The sequence below is a fragment of the Macaca fascicularis genome, chromosome 4 (genome assembly GCF_037993035.2).
Source record: "Macaca fascicularis isolate 582-1 chromosome 4, T2T-MFA8v1.1".
NCBI classification, from domain to species: Eukaryota; Metazoa; Chordata; class Mammalia; order Primates; family Cercopithecidae; genus Macaca; species Macaca fascicularis.
The window spans coordinates 14,231,889-14,246,563 of NC_088378.1; the positions used below are offsets into that span (position 1 = coordinate 14,231,889).

The window sequence follows — 14,675 nt, forward strand, 5'->3', positions numbered from 1 at the left end:
TTTCAAAATGGGAAGCTCATTTGATTCTTTATTTTAAAACAAACAAACAAAAAAAAGAGTTGGGTTTTCCCAGTACCTTTTATAATAGCATTAAATTAATAGCACTTGACATATTCTGATAATTTTTTACCCAGTTTTTTAAAACTTAGAGGCTCTGATTGTGCATTTAAGGAACTTTATGATGTAATAGAATGCTTGACTATGGTTTGTTCTAGCCCTGCTTCTGCCAATTAATAAAACTCTTGACCCTAGGGCAGGTAAAATACATTGCCTTTGGGGGTTTTTTCTTCATTTGCAACACGAAAAGGAGAATACTTCTCTAACTTGTCAGAATTTATGTACAGATCAAATTAAATAGCATTTGGAAAAGCATTCTGGAAACGCAAAAGTGTTATAAACAGATAAAAATGGCACTATTTGGTATAAGACAAGTAATGTGACTCTTCAAAGTGTGACTTTTCAGAGTGGAGATATTTTATTGACATTTGCAATGTCTTTTCCTAGGGACTTTTTCAAGCACTTTATTTTGTTGTCTGTTTTTCTATCCTCCACCCGCAATGGAATTCTGATTAATCTTTCCTTCTTAGTACTTTCTATATGCCAGGCACTGTGGTAAATATTGAGTATTCTGAGTCTTCCGCTTTGAGGAACTAGTGGAAAACAAACATGTATTTGTTAAAAAAATTGTATCACAGTGCCGCTGTTGATATAAAAGTCACCCCAAATCCCCGCAATCATGGTTTGGGCCAACTATAGTAACTCTCAGTTATCTAGAGCATCACTGTGAAGTAGAACTTCTGCAATAATGCGAATGTAGTAGCTGACAACCACATGTGGCTACTGAGCTCTTGAAATAAATAGCTACATATAGATTTGAGTGAGAGGGGTTCCTCTCCTTCTGTCCCAGGGGCTGACAAATGGTGCTATTCAGCCATTGCCCAGCTGCACTGCACCATATCAGGCTAATGTGTTCCCAGATAGGTTAATAGGCCCTTGGTGATTTATAGTTGAAAAAAATTGTACAGTTATTCCAGTAATTCTAACTTCCATATACTCAGAACTTTTGTCTCTTTCTTATTTATTTATTTATTTTTTTCTTGTGACATTGCAGTTTGGACCAGAAAATCCCTTTAGGACACAGCAAATGGCCGCACCTAGAAATATGCTTTCTGGATATGCCGAACCAGCTCATATCAATGATTTCATGTTTGAGCAGCAAAGGAGAACTTTTGCAACATATGGTAAGGCAATAAGACTTAAAACAGTTTCAATTTTGGCTTTATTAGAAGTGTGATCTGTGTGTGTTAATCTGTTTTGTCTTCTGGCTTTTAAAATTCATTGGATTCCTTCAAAAAGGATAGTATGCCTTCTTATAGATATCCTTAAATATTTATGTAAATGGGAAGGTGAACTCATATTTTTAGCTGTCATTGTAAATCCACTGTGATTTCTGAGTACTGGAAATATTCGTGATCTTAACCAGAATGCTCTTTGTTGTTGCATTCTGGGTAATGGACACTTGTTATTTTATGTCCATTACATGTAGATTGCTATTAAAGTTGGCAAATGAAAAGATAGTGTTAAGAGATTACTTTTTTATCTTATTATGGGCTATTTAACTTTACTCTGTTTCTCAGATCTTATCTTGGAAATGCTTTCTCTTGATCACTGAAGGGTGTCAGGAAAGAGAATAGTCACAAATTCACTATGTAAAATAATTACATCCTGTCAGTGGTGGGATTTTAAAAATTTAATGTGCATGGAAACTGCTTGTATAAAGGATTATCATGTGTTAGATCATATTTCACCATGGTAAGATTGTAATAGACTTAGAATGTACCAAAAATCACAGCCAAGACTATATACCACTTAAATCACCCAAAGCAGTTCTATGACACTTCCAGTCCAATAAAATGGTTACAAATACATTATACCCCTTGCTTGTGTAAGGGGTCCCATGTAAATCTAAAGTAATGTGCAGCACATAAAAATAAACTGTTACATCATGGTTTTGTTATATTCTAACCTATAATAAGAGACTTTTAACGACTTACTGTCTTCAACTTTAGAAGGACCTTAAGCAATAATTTAGTTCTCTTGTCTCCTTTAAAACAAAACAAAAAAAAGTCCAAGTAAGTTTATACTGATACCTACTTTTCTTCTTAAATTACCTTATAACAAGAATAAGCATTTAAAACTATTCAGCTGGCTTTAGACCTGGTTTCAGAAATGGGTTGTGTTTTTTGTTTGTTTGTTTGTTTGTTTGTTTGTTTGAAGTATCTGGTGATTTTTGCCTCTCCCACTAGGAAGTGGCGAACTAGGACATGGGTTGAACTATTGAGTTAAAGACAAAAAATGAATTTGGGGCTATAGTATATTAGGCAGCCTAAAATAAAAGGAATGGCCAGTTACAAAACTCAGAAAATTTTGGTTTGTCTCCTTTATGATAGATCTTAGATAAGATCGATTTTATTTATTAAGTTCAAGTAAACTTAGTAAGATCGAGGTTTAAACCGAGGTTTAAAGAGACAGTTTATTAAGTTCAAGTAAACTTAATAAGTAAACTTAATAAATAAAATCAGCCTTATCTAAGCTTTAACAACTGTCTCTTTAAACCTCAGTTTTAACACTGTCTCTTTTTTCTTTGCTCCCAGGCAGTGAACAAGTATATGACTTCTATTAGTTTGTCCTATAATTTTCTTATAGAAAGTTCTTGTCTGACTTCTGATAGTAATTCCTATACCAGCTTCCTATCAACTTTTGTTCCTGTTGCTCTTGTTTTTTAACCCTTCCACCTGAAATATAAGGCTGTGAGACCTTTCTGTTACCTTCCCTCATTTGCAAAGTGCAAGGGAGCAAACCTTTCTTACCCCTCGTAGTAGTGTTATCTAACAGATATACAGGAGGTGACACATGAATTCAGTTTTACCTCAATCTCATAACCCTGGGCTATCACTGCTGGAATATAGTACAAACATTTATTTTAATTTTCTTCCCATTTTTCAATATTGTAAGATTGTTAGAATCCCAGTGAATTATTTCTGGAAGATTTGTATTCTACAATACAGTTAGTTTTTCATAGAGCCCACCTGTAGAGTCCTTATCACTGAAAATGGTCTCATTTACTGTGTCATCCGAGTTACTCACTCTACAGTTTTGCTTTTAGCTTGCATTTATCCTATTTCTCCTGACTTCTCAGTCCCTCAGTGGTTACGTGAATTTCATCTTGTTTTCTGTCTGCTCCCCTGCGAGTCTTACTTGGGGCTTCTCAATGAAGTTTCTTCCTTTTGTTCTACTTTCATCTAGAATTTTCTCTACACCCACCTATAGAAGTGGAAAATAGAATTTTAAATACTTTTAGTCTCACAATAGTCATTATTAACATGAGTTTTAACTTCAATATTTGAAATCATTTAATAACATTTTTAAATGATTTTTTAAAAATCGTCTACTGAACAAAGATATAATTTTTAAATATATTACTTGTATCACTTAGATTTCAGTTTGGTTCCAGTTTTCACTATTAAAAATGTGATGTATATGTTATGCTACAAAGTGCTTTTTAAAATGTGGTAGTGAATATTTTTGTACATAAAACTTTACAGGTTTTATATTGTTTTATATTATTTTCTTAATGAGTTCCCAAAAGTAGGTAAAATAATATGTGTTTTAAAAGCTTGTGCTATATATTATCAAATTGCTTTCCAAAAGAATTCTCTAAACCTACTCTACCGCCACAGAGTATAAAAGTCCTACTTCTCTTTTTTTTTTGAGACAGAGTCTCACTCTGTCACCCAGGCTGTGCAGTGGTGGGATCTCTGCTCACTGCAACCGCTGCTTCTGGGGTTCAGGCAAGTCTCGTGCCTCAGCCTCCTGAGTAGCTGGAATTACAGGCGTGAATGACCACGCCTAGCTAATTTTTTTTTTTCCCCCCCATAGAGATGGGGTTTTACCATATTGGCCAGACCAGTCTCAAACTCCTGGCCTCAAGTGATCTGCCTGCCTCGGCTTCCCATAGTGCTGGGATTACAGGCCTGAGCCACCATGCCCAGCCCTATTTCTCTTCATCAAAGATCCGTATGATTGTTTTTCCTTTGTTTACTTGATAATCAAAATATTATATTTCTTTTTTTTTCAGACTTTTAGGATTTTATTTCTGTATACTAAGTTTTCTGTTAGAAAAGGGAAAAAAAAGAAAACAACAGGGCATCAGTTTATATATTTGAGGTTTCCATTGAGAAAGCATGACTCCTGTGTGTTGTTGCTGTTACTCTTCTTTTTTTTTTTTCTTTTCTTTTTTTTTTTTTAATTATACTTTAAGTTCTAGGGTACATGTGCACAACGTGCAGGTTTGTTACATATGTATACATGTGCCATGTTGGTGTGCTGCACCCCTTACCTCGTCATTTACATTAAGTATATCTCCTAATGCTATCCCTCCCCCACCCCTACCCACAATAGGACCCGGTGTGGGATGATCCCCTTCCTGTGTCCAAGTGATCTCATTGTTCAGTTCCCACCTATGAGTGAGAACATGCGGTATTTGGTTTTCTGTTCTTGCGATTTGCTGAGAATGATGATTTCCAGCTGCATCCATGTCCCTACAAAGGACACGAACTCATCCTTTTTTATGGCTGCATAGTATTCCATGGTGTATATGTGCCACATTTTCTTAATCCAGTCTGTCACTGATGGACATTTTCGTTGATTCCAAGTCTTTGCTATTGTGAATAGTGCCGCAATAAACATGTGTGTGCGTGTGTCTTTATAGCAGCATGACTTATAATCCTTTGGGTATATCCCCAGTAATGGGATGGCTGGGTCAAATGGTATTTCTAGTTCTAGATCCTTAAAATATTGTATTTCTTTACTGCAACTTGATTTTTCCAGACTACCAGTGAGGTCGAAGGTTTTTTCGTTTATTTATGACCATTGTTTTGCAAATTGTTTATAGTCCCTTTCATTTACCTAATGGAATTAGTTTTAATAATTATTATTAGTTTGATTATCTGAAGGGTATAATAATAAAATCAATATGATAGCCATTTCAAATAAGAGTACCAAAGGGAAGGAAGTAGACGTTAACTCCATTAAAAAGATAAAAGGGAAAATAAGCTTCAGAAAGATAGATAAGAATATTTAAGAAATGCAGAAATAATCACTTATTTGAGACACAAGATAGTGAGAAAACAAATTGGACTGAAATTTAGTAGTGTGAGAGTTAGATCTTGTTCTATCACTGGCTGATTTGTAGTAAGACGTAAGGCCAAATATTTAACTCTTATTTGTAAAAGGAAAATAATATCGTTTCTTAATCACCGGGGGTGGAAGGCAGTAGTGGGGTTGGTGGTATGGCAGTAAAGATTTTTACCACAGAGGATGCGGAGCAAGAGGAAAGCATAACTTATTTTTCTGAGTTACAAGACTATGGCCAGATGAGTTGGGGAATGGTACTTACACAGAGACAAGGACCAGAGATACCTCTTCCCTCTCTCTCTACTCCTTCACCCCTCCGGACACATCACGAAATGCCATTTATGTAGATGTTAAGTCTCCTTTCAAAGTAGAAATTTACATTCTAGCCGGATATGTTTTTTATTATTGAAATGGGAACTTTTAACTTGGTATGAGCTTATAAAAGTCTCATTTTTTGGAAATAGTTATGTACAGAACACTATTCTGTACATCAAAGAGATTAAAGATAAAATAACTCATGGGATTCGAACCTGTGATTTCAGAGATTCTACTCCAAAGCTGATTTTCTGCCACCAAGCTCTCTCCTCTGGCTGAGAACATATTTTAATGCTGAAAAAAAAATCTATGTGCAAATCAGCTAATAGCTAGGTGGTTGGTTCTGTTCTAGCATATCATGAGAGTGAGTTGAGCACTTATGTCCTTAGCTTGTTTAAAGAGCATGTCTCATGATGAATCTTTTTCTTGTTCCCCAAAAGAAGTTCCCTATATTCTTTTTTTTTTTTTTTTTTTTTTTTTTTGAGATGGAGCCTCACTTTGTCGCCCAGGCTGGAGTGCAGTGGTGCGATCTCAGCTCACTGCAAGCTCCACCTCCTGGGTTCACACCATTCTCCTGCCTCAGCCTCCCAAGTAGCTGGGACTACTTTGGATGAAAAATGAAAATAATAAGTCTATCTACTAGGATGTACCCTTTAAAAAAAATGGGCTTAGTACTTTTTTATGTATTCTGTTATTGTACACACGAGTTGTAGGCCATAAACTGATCAGTGATCTAGCACTCTTGTGAGTATACCAGACTAATGTTACCAAACATTTATTGTGCTAGCACACCCACTTGAGAAAAAAACTGAGTTGAGCTAACTTAGGTAGACTTTCTTTCCTTGAATTGCCATAGACCACGGAGGACCACATTTGTATGTGGCTACATACTCTATAATTAATTTAAGAAGTGCATTCATATGTTGGTAGATATCCTTCCTTCCTTCTCTTAAGGAAATATAAAGAATGATTGATGAAATAGAAATATATTAAGATTGGGAAGGAAGACTGTCCTTACTGCGAATGGTATTTTCAAAATAATAGCTAGATTTTATGTAATCTTCTTACCCTTTTTTATTATTTAATAATTTATATAATTTGATAAACTTAGCCCTGCCTGCAATATCCATTACCAATAAGAAAAGGAAAATGGTTTCTGGATTTCCAAATGCATCATGTACATGTATTTTCAAGCTCTTAGAATATTTAAAACTAAAGTTTGATGTCTTGGCCAGAGAGGCTCTTAGTAATGTAATGTCAGTGTGCAAAATTCATCCTGTAAGAAACATATTATGGTTCTAAATATAAAAATATAGCTTTGGGTTCTAAATAGAAATATAGCTCAGGGGCCGAAAGCAGTGGCTCACGCCTGTAATCCCAGGACTTTGGCAGGCGAAGGCGGTGGATCATTTGAGGTCAGGAGTTCAAGACCAGCCTGGCCAACATGGTGAAACCCCATCTCTCCAGAAAAATTAAAAAGTTAGCTAGAGGTAATGATGCATGCCTGTAATCCCAGCTACTCTGGAGGCTGAGGCAGGAGAATTGCTTGAGCCTGGAAGGTAGAGATTGTGGTGAGCCAAGATTGTTCTATTGCACTCCAGCCTGGGCAACAGGGTGAGACCCTGTCTCAAAAAAAAAGGAAGCAATATAGCTCAGGGCAGAATGATTGGTCCTGAGTTAAAGAGATCATTTTTGACATCTGGGAAAGAAAATGTGAAATGTGTATATTTGTATTATAATAATAAAATGAATTTAAACAGCAAAATGGAGTTAATAATTTTCACTTTTTTCCTTTCAGGTTATGCATTAGACCCTTCATTAGATAATCATCAAGTGTCTGCTAAATATATTGGTTCTGTGGAAGAAGCTGAAAAAAATCAAGGTAATTTATTTGAAACATTTAATATCAAATATGTACACATCTATAATTAGTGTCTTGCAGAGTGACTTTAATTAGACAGTAAAAAATAGTATTTAGCACTTGGTTTTTTTGGTTTTTTTTAAGTTGAAACAATGGAGCAATACAGTTTAGAGCAATATAGTTCAGAAATGTTACAGTTTAGAGCTTGCTTTTGCCACTTACTAGTTGTGTAACCTTGTAGAAAAAATAATGGTACATATATCTTTGAGTTATTTTGAATACTTGGCACCATGCCAACCCTGTAGAAATCACTCAATAAATTATAACTAATGTATAGATAATTTTGGCAATTGACTTCTCAACATTTATGTCAAGCTTCATTTTAACAGAGTAGAAATACTTTATTTGGTAAGTCTGTGAAGATTGTCTTTGAAGAGTAGCTTTGAAGGCTGAATTTGAATATGTGTTTTAATGTATGTTTGTATTCATATTCATTTTGTACTTACAATAAGACAAAACATCATACGCTAAACGCTAACTTGTCACAAGGCTCATCAGTCCATTAGAGTAGTATCCATAAAATGCAGTTAAAAAAGTAATTTGCTGGTTGCATGGGACACTTCTGCTTAGTAGCTATAGACCCTATGTGATCAGGCTGCTCTCTGTACATGAGCTAGATTATTGTTAAAATAGAATTTTAACAGGCTTTTGCTATAAAACATAGTCTGAATTACTATAGACAGACATTTCTTCTTTGAACTAGACCTCTGTAAGTCCCACCTAAAGGTAGCTAGATTCTTAGTTAACTTGTGACTATGATTCCACAAACCTTTCTTTTTCCAGGTTAATGACTATACACAGTATGCCACCTCCTATTATTCAAATCAAAATCTCAACCAGAAACAGCCTCCTTCTCCTTTTCTTTTACTGTTAACGTTAATGATACTAGAGGTGAAGTTGAGACTGAAGTCACTTGGAAGAAGTACCACTTCTGGTGAAACCTTGTTTGATTTACATTTTTGCATTACAAGTGAAGTGAAGATAAGTTATTAAGTACTTACTGTAATTTAGTTTTAGTTTTAAAATGATAAATTACAGTTTATTCTTGCTTCCAAAGGTCACTTTATCATTATTTAGCCATAATGAGTTCCTCAGTTTTTTCCAGAAAGTCATACAAATCCACTGACACGGCTTTTTGATTCAATAAAAGGCTTGTGTGCCATTGTAGGAACACATATTTGGGTCTCTTCTTCAAGTATACACTATTAGAATTTGCAGAATATTGAATTAGTTTTAAGTATCTTTGCCCAGAAGGTTGAATCCCTTTTTGTGTAGCATGAGTCAGCGTATGTGGTAGATTCGTGTAGCTTGTTTGTTTTTTAATGACTCTGTGGTCACTTGAACAATCATCTTTCTTTAACCATATAAAACAAAAATAAACATCTGTTCATATTTCTTTAGAAAATGTACATCTCTCTCTCTTTTTTTTTTTTGGTTACCGTAGGTTTAACTGTATTTGAAACTGGTCAGAAGAAAACAGAAAAGAGGAAAAAGTTTAAAGAAAATGATGCATCCAATATTGATGGTTTCTTGGGACCATGGGCAAAATATGTGGATGAAAAAGATGTAGCCAAACCTTCAGAAGTAAGCTTTGATGTTTGTAATTGTCAGTTCAGGTCTATGCTGTATCTCTATGAAGGATATCTACATTGATAAACTTGAGATTTCCTTAGAGAACCAAATGACTCATCAAAATTTTTCTGCCTTTAGTTGATTGAAAATATACAATAAAATTTATTTTTCTTTGAAATATTTTTATTTACCTTTTTTGCTGATTTGTTTTCTCTCATGCTTTTTTATTGAATTACAATATTGAACAATTTTCATAAAGATTTCCTTGATATTGCTATTAGGCTGCCATGGTAGCTGTTCTTCTGATACTAGACATTCAGATAGTAACTACAAAATCAGCCTTCTATGACACTAGAATTGATTAGAAGTTTTATTGATTTATGAATTTATTTAAAATTTTAAACAAATGTTATCTCTATGTGTATTTTTAAAACTACTATAAAGTTTGTAAAGTAAATGCTCTGCCATTCCCTTCCTCACCTCCTAATCTCACTGTCTTCATGAGCCAGTCTCAGAAAAAAAAAAAAAAAAGTGTTGAGCTTGTTATCCTGGGAACATACTTGGACCAGATATGTAGACCTCATTATAAATAATTTATAGCACCAACTTTAGGTATAATGAGGTTCTAGAACATTCACTTTAAATTTCACTCCTTAATTTTCTTAGGAAGAACAAAAAGAATTGGATGAAATCACAGCAAAGAGGCAGAAAAAAGGAAAGCAGGAAGAAGAGAAACCTGGGGAGGAGAAGACAATCTTACATGGTAACATTTTTTATACATCTTCATTTTTATGAAAAACCTTTTATATTTACTCTGTTAGCTGTTCATACAGTATCATTACCCTTACTATCAGCTGTCATAAAATCATTATGTTGAGTATAATTATGTTAGACAATTTGTATCCCAAGGAAATTACAGCAGACTTCTGTACACTGATAAAGGAGAAAAAATAGCATGATTAATCATAGCCACAGATAATTTTTTTCCAAGTGTTAATGAATTTTATTAAATGATAGATAAAGAAGAAACTTGAATAGTCCACAGTCTATTCTTTCGTAAGATAAAGTTGACTCTTTTGGTGTATTAATAGTGCCCGAGTCATTTTAACTGTTTTTAATGAAGCCAAATACTCAGGTATCCACACAGTTCATAACCGTTATTCAGCTATACTCAGAATAAACTTGGATTTTCATGTGAAAAGATGGAGATTAAGGCTTTCATACTTATTTTGACTTGTAGAAGGAAATGCATATTCACCAAAATAAATCATAAGTATTCTAGAATGTACCTGTTAGTTAATAATTAGTTATATTTTAGGAACTTACATAGTGATTATCTAAAACTGTAAAGAATAACTTAGTGCTTACAGTGTTGCTTATTCTAATGTTATATTACATCAGATATTTAGGTTTGATGAAGCCATATTTCATTCTTCAAGCTTCAGTTTTATCTCCAAGGAGTCTATTCAGTACTATGGTGCTCAAAACTATAATAACAATAATATAATAACATTTATTGAGTACTTACTCTGTGCCAGGCATGTTGCTAATTGCTTTATATACAGTATGTCATTTAAATCTCACAGGTGACCTTATTGTAAAATTTGTGATGAAAGCAGGAAAAGATAAATGAAAGGGAACTGGAAGGGCATAAAAGAGGAAAGCACGGGAAAAGGATAGTTGATATATTTTGTTTTGTTTTAACTTCCTTCTTAACCTGTTTTACTTCTGCTTCTTTACCAGTGACTCACAAGGCCCAAGTATTATCTTCCCTTGCTATAATTATGCCACAGTGAAGTCTTTATAGATTACTAAGATGTGTAAGTGATGAAAAGAAGTATAGATCTTATCTAAAGGTCTGTAATCTCTGGGTATTTAGGAATTTCGAAATACTACCTCTAGTTGTAAATGATAGCAGTTATTTTAAGCACTTATATCTTAGCTGACTCTTGATCTTTACATCATTGGAGTGTTACTACCTGAACCTTAATATGGAAGATATCCCTGTGAAAAAAATGTGATTTTAAAAATATAGGTTTCATGACTATGAGTTGTATTTGTTTATTGATTTTCTTTGCCTTTTTGTTTCAGTTAAAGAAATGTATGACTATCAAGGCAGGTCCTATCTTCACATACCTCAGGATGTTGGTGTTAATCTACGGTCAACTATGCCACCTGAGAAGTGTTATCTTCCCAAAAAACAAATTCATGTGTGGTCTGGACACACGAAGGTAAGCAAGTTGGTTGTTTCTGTTTGCTGTAATGCTATTATAATGAAGCCAACATACAGTTTTAGCTGTTGATGTGGAACATTTAGTGTTTCTGGTAAAGGTGCAGGGAAGTCAAATTGAATATAATTCTGGGTTAGGCTTTGGAGGTGCCCGCACATCCATCACAGGTGACTAATCAGTCTTCAAGCCATCTGAATTGGCCATGATATAGCGTTCATGATTTAGTGTTCTGCATCCTTGTAGCCAGGCCTTTCCCCATAAGCTCCTGCTACAATCTTCTTCCTTTTGGGCACCAAATCAGTGAGTAATGGGCTGGTACTAGCACCAAGTCTCCTGCTTAGTTTCAGTAATTTTGCTTTAGCTCTGTGGTTATCACACTTCAGAGATTAGATGCGCCCTGGTTTATAAACTATGGTAATTTTTAAACTAATGCAGAGATAAGGTACATGAAAATTTTTGATGTTGATATTCTTTGTCATATGCACCATTCCAACTTGTAATTTCCAACTCTTTGCAAAGAGCAAAGGGACTAAGTAAAAAAAGGAAGAGAAGTGGGGGCAGTAGCAATTTGATTGACTCAGGATTCCATTGGGTGAGGAACTCAATATTAAAGGTTAGAAAAAAAAATCTTCAAAAGCTTGGTGTCAATAAGGTCTGCTCTTGGAATGCTAATGAAAGTTATTCTGGGGTGTGATTTTTGGAATGAAAAATAGCAAATTAGGGTACTTAATATATACTGTCTTTTCTTGATGCTTCATTTGAGCTCATCTTTTGAATGCTTCTGGTTGATAACTGTAATACCTTTTTATAGGGCGTCAGTGCAGTCAGATTGTTTCCTCTCTCTGGCCATTTATTGCTGTCTTGTTCCATGGACTGTAAAATTAAGGTGAGTTTTCAGTAACAGAGTAGGAGTGCTGCAAAGCTAGTTCTTTGTTTAAATCTGTTTGGTTAATTATAAAAAAATTTGGGTTTGTTAGGCAATTAGAAGCTAATTATTTTCTCTTAGATCCTGTAAATGCAACAATTTATGAACTACTTCCAAACATAAATTCCATATGGCTCTGTGGTCCAATTAGCTAGCCCCCCCCCGCTTTTTTTTTTTTTAAGATGGAGTCTTGCTGTGTCGCCCAGGCTGGAGTGCAGTGGCATGATCTTAATTCACTGCAAGCTCCACCTACTTACTGGGTTCACGCCATTCTCCTGCCTCAGCCTCCCAAATAGCTGGAACTACAGGCGCCTGCAGTGGCTAGGCCGCTTTTTAAGCCTAGAAAACTGATGAGAATGTAATCCAATCATGTTGGCTTTGGACATACAAATATTTAATCACTAATCATTGTAGAGATTTTGTATATGTAGTAGTTTATTTGTTTCTCCAAACCTTATGAAATAGAGAGGACATATGATAGAAATCCTATTTTTAGAAAGTAGAAAATGTAATTCATCCATTTTCTTCTAAATACTAGTAGAAACCAAGTAACAGGACTGCTCCCAGCCCCTTCTTTCACCTTTTCTAGTCTTGGGAAGCTCCATCTTTAGCTTCTGTTCAGTTGTAGAATGTGTGGTAGAAAAAACTCGGTTGCCAGTGCATCTCAACCTGAATATGCAGAATGTCTTGAAAAAATTTTTAAATCTGAAAGGATAGTTCTTACCGGTTTTGTGTCTTCTCTTTGTCTGGACCATTATGATGGTTCAATAAATACCAACGCTATAGTGCTCTTGGGGCTTCAAAAGTTGAGTCATTAAAATTTTATCATTTGTAAATAATTCATGGATATTAACAATGAAAAAGGCCACTTCTTTTGATAAGAGCAACCATTTAGGCATTTGTCTCTAATAGCTTAAAATGACAGGCCAACATTTTGGAGTAAAAACCCCCATTTTACTTTTACTTGGTACAAGCCATGTTAATTGAGATGTTGGTCTTTTCTTTGACCAACCAAAAAAGCATAGAATTCAATTTAGTTGACTTCTATAAACATTCTATTATGTGGAAGGGACTGAAAGTAAAAGCTTATGAAGGCACTGTCCCTCCCCCTTAGGATGATCATTTTATTATGATATAAATGATCATTATAGAGGTAAGCACAAGATATGCTGGTTTCAAAGAGGAAGCATACCTTAGTAAGAAGTTTAAATAAGTAAAGAATAAGGAAACAGGAGTAGAGTTTGCCTGAAAAGAGTGAAGAGAATGAATCAGCATAGTGTGTGCTGAAAATAACAGTTTTGTGCTTGCTGGAGCGTAACATCGAAGAGACAAGGAATGATTGCAGTCTTGGGCAAGAAACCAGGTCTCAGAGGTCCTTTCCTAGTCTGCTACAGTAACTGAGACTGTGTCATATTGGCACTGGTGGCAAGGAAATGCTTTCTATTTTAGAGTGCTAGTAACATTGTTGAGGATTGGATTCAAGGCAGTCAAGAATAAAGCTAGCCTTGAAGCTATTGTATTAATCTACCTTAGATGTCCTGAGAATTATGAACCTTTTATTTTAGTCTAGATCATCATTTTCTTATAGCTTCTGTAATACTTGTTACCTCAGAAAACTAAACAAAAAAGCCTTTCAGTATCAAATATATAAGTGGCGGTTTTAATAACACAATTCCTTTAAAAGTTGGTATACATGGCGGTTTTAATAATATTTAATTCCTTTAAAAGTCGTTTGTAGTGCTACAAAAGTAGAAACTTTTCGTCCTAGAAAATGTATGAAACAGAAAAGAGCAATATGAAAATGAAAACTCACTTGAATTAACTCCATCTATAGTTAAGTTTCTTGATATTTTGATGTAAACATCTTTAAAACTCTTTAGTTTTGAGTGTATGTGACTGTGTGTGTGTGTGTGTGTGTGTGTTCCAAATAATATAACACAAACTGGCAGCACCAAGCAATATTTAATGATATTCAGTGTTTAATATTTAATGATTGAAGCTGTGTGTTTACACACACAGATATGCACACACGTAACCAGCAAAGGGCTGGTGTTATTGATTGAAAGACCTTTACTAAATGTAATATTTCTATGTGTTTTTTTTTTCTACCCCAGCTATGGGAGGTTTATGGAGACCGGCGCTGTCTGAGAACATTTATTGGTAATGCTTCTTTTCTCTCCAACATAAATCTGGGAAGAATCGACAGTAATTTTACTACACTGATAGGAAGTAAAGTCTCCATAGACTTGAGCTGAATCTGTCAGTGTCCCCAGTTAGACAAAGAAAGAGAACTAGGAAGCAAGAGCAGCAGATGCAAAACAAAAGTAGCGTGAGGCAGCGTGCTGCTGAGGGGATCCACATACATTTCAGGATTGTCAGAGTATGGGGGATGGTGAGAAACAAAAGCAGAGAAAAGTAGCAAGAGAGGGACCAGAGCGTGGAAGACCTCCTGTGCCATTAATAAAGAGTTTAGCCTCTGTTGTGAGGGCATTGGGGAACCATTAAAGAGCTCTTT

General features: G+C 34.9%; 1 protein-coding gene across 1 annotated transcript in view; it reads left to right on the forward strand.

Annotated features, from left to right (window-relative positions):
• CDC40 (cell division cycle 40) overlaps positions 1–14,675 on the forward strand; it is a 50,008-nt gene that overhangs the window by 18,912 nt on the left and 16,421 nt on the right. Inside the window, exons 3-9 of the mRNA XM_005551576.4 lie at positions 1,112–1,241; positions 7,310–7,393; positions 8,877–9,016; positions 9,671–9,767; positions 11,096–11,235; positions 12,047–12,121; positions 14,275–14,320. Coding sequence (XP_005551633.1) covers positions 1,112–1,241; positions 7,310–7,393; positions 8,877–9,016; positions 9,671–9,767; positions 11,096–11,235; positions 12,047–12,121; positions 14,275–14,320 — 712 coding nt within the window. The remainder of the gene's footprint in view (positions 1–1,111; positions 1,242–7,309; positions 7,394–8,876; positions 9,017–9,670; positions 9,768–11,095; positions 11,236–12,046; positions 12,122–14,274; positions 14,321–14,675) is intronic.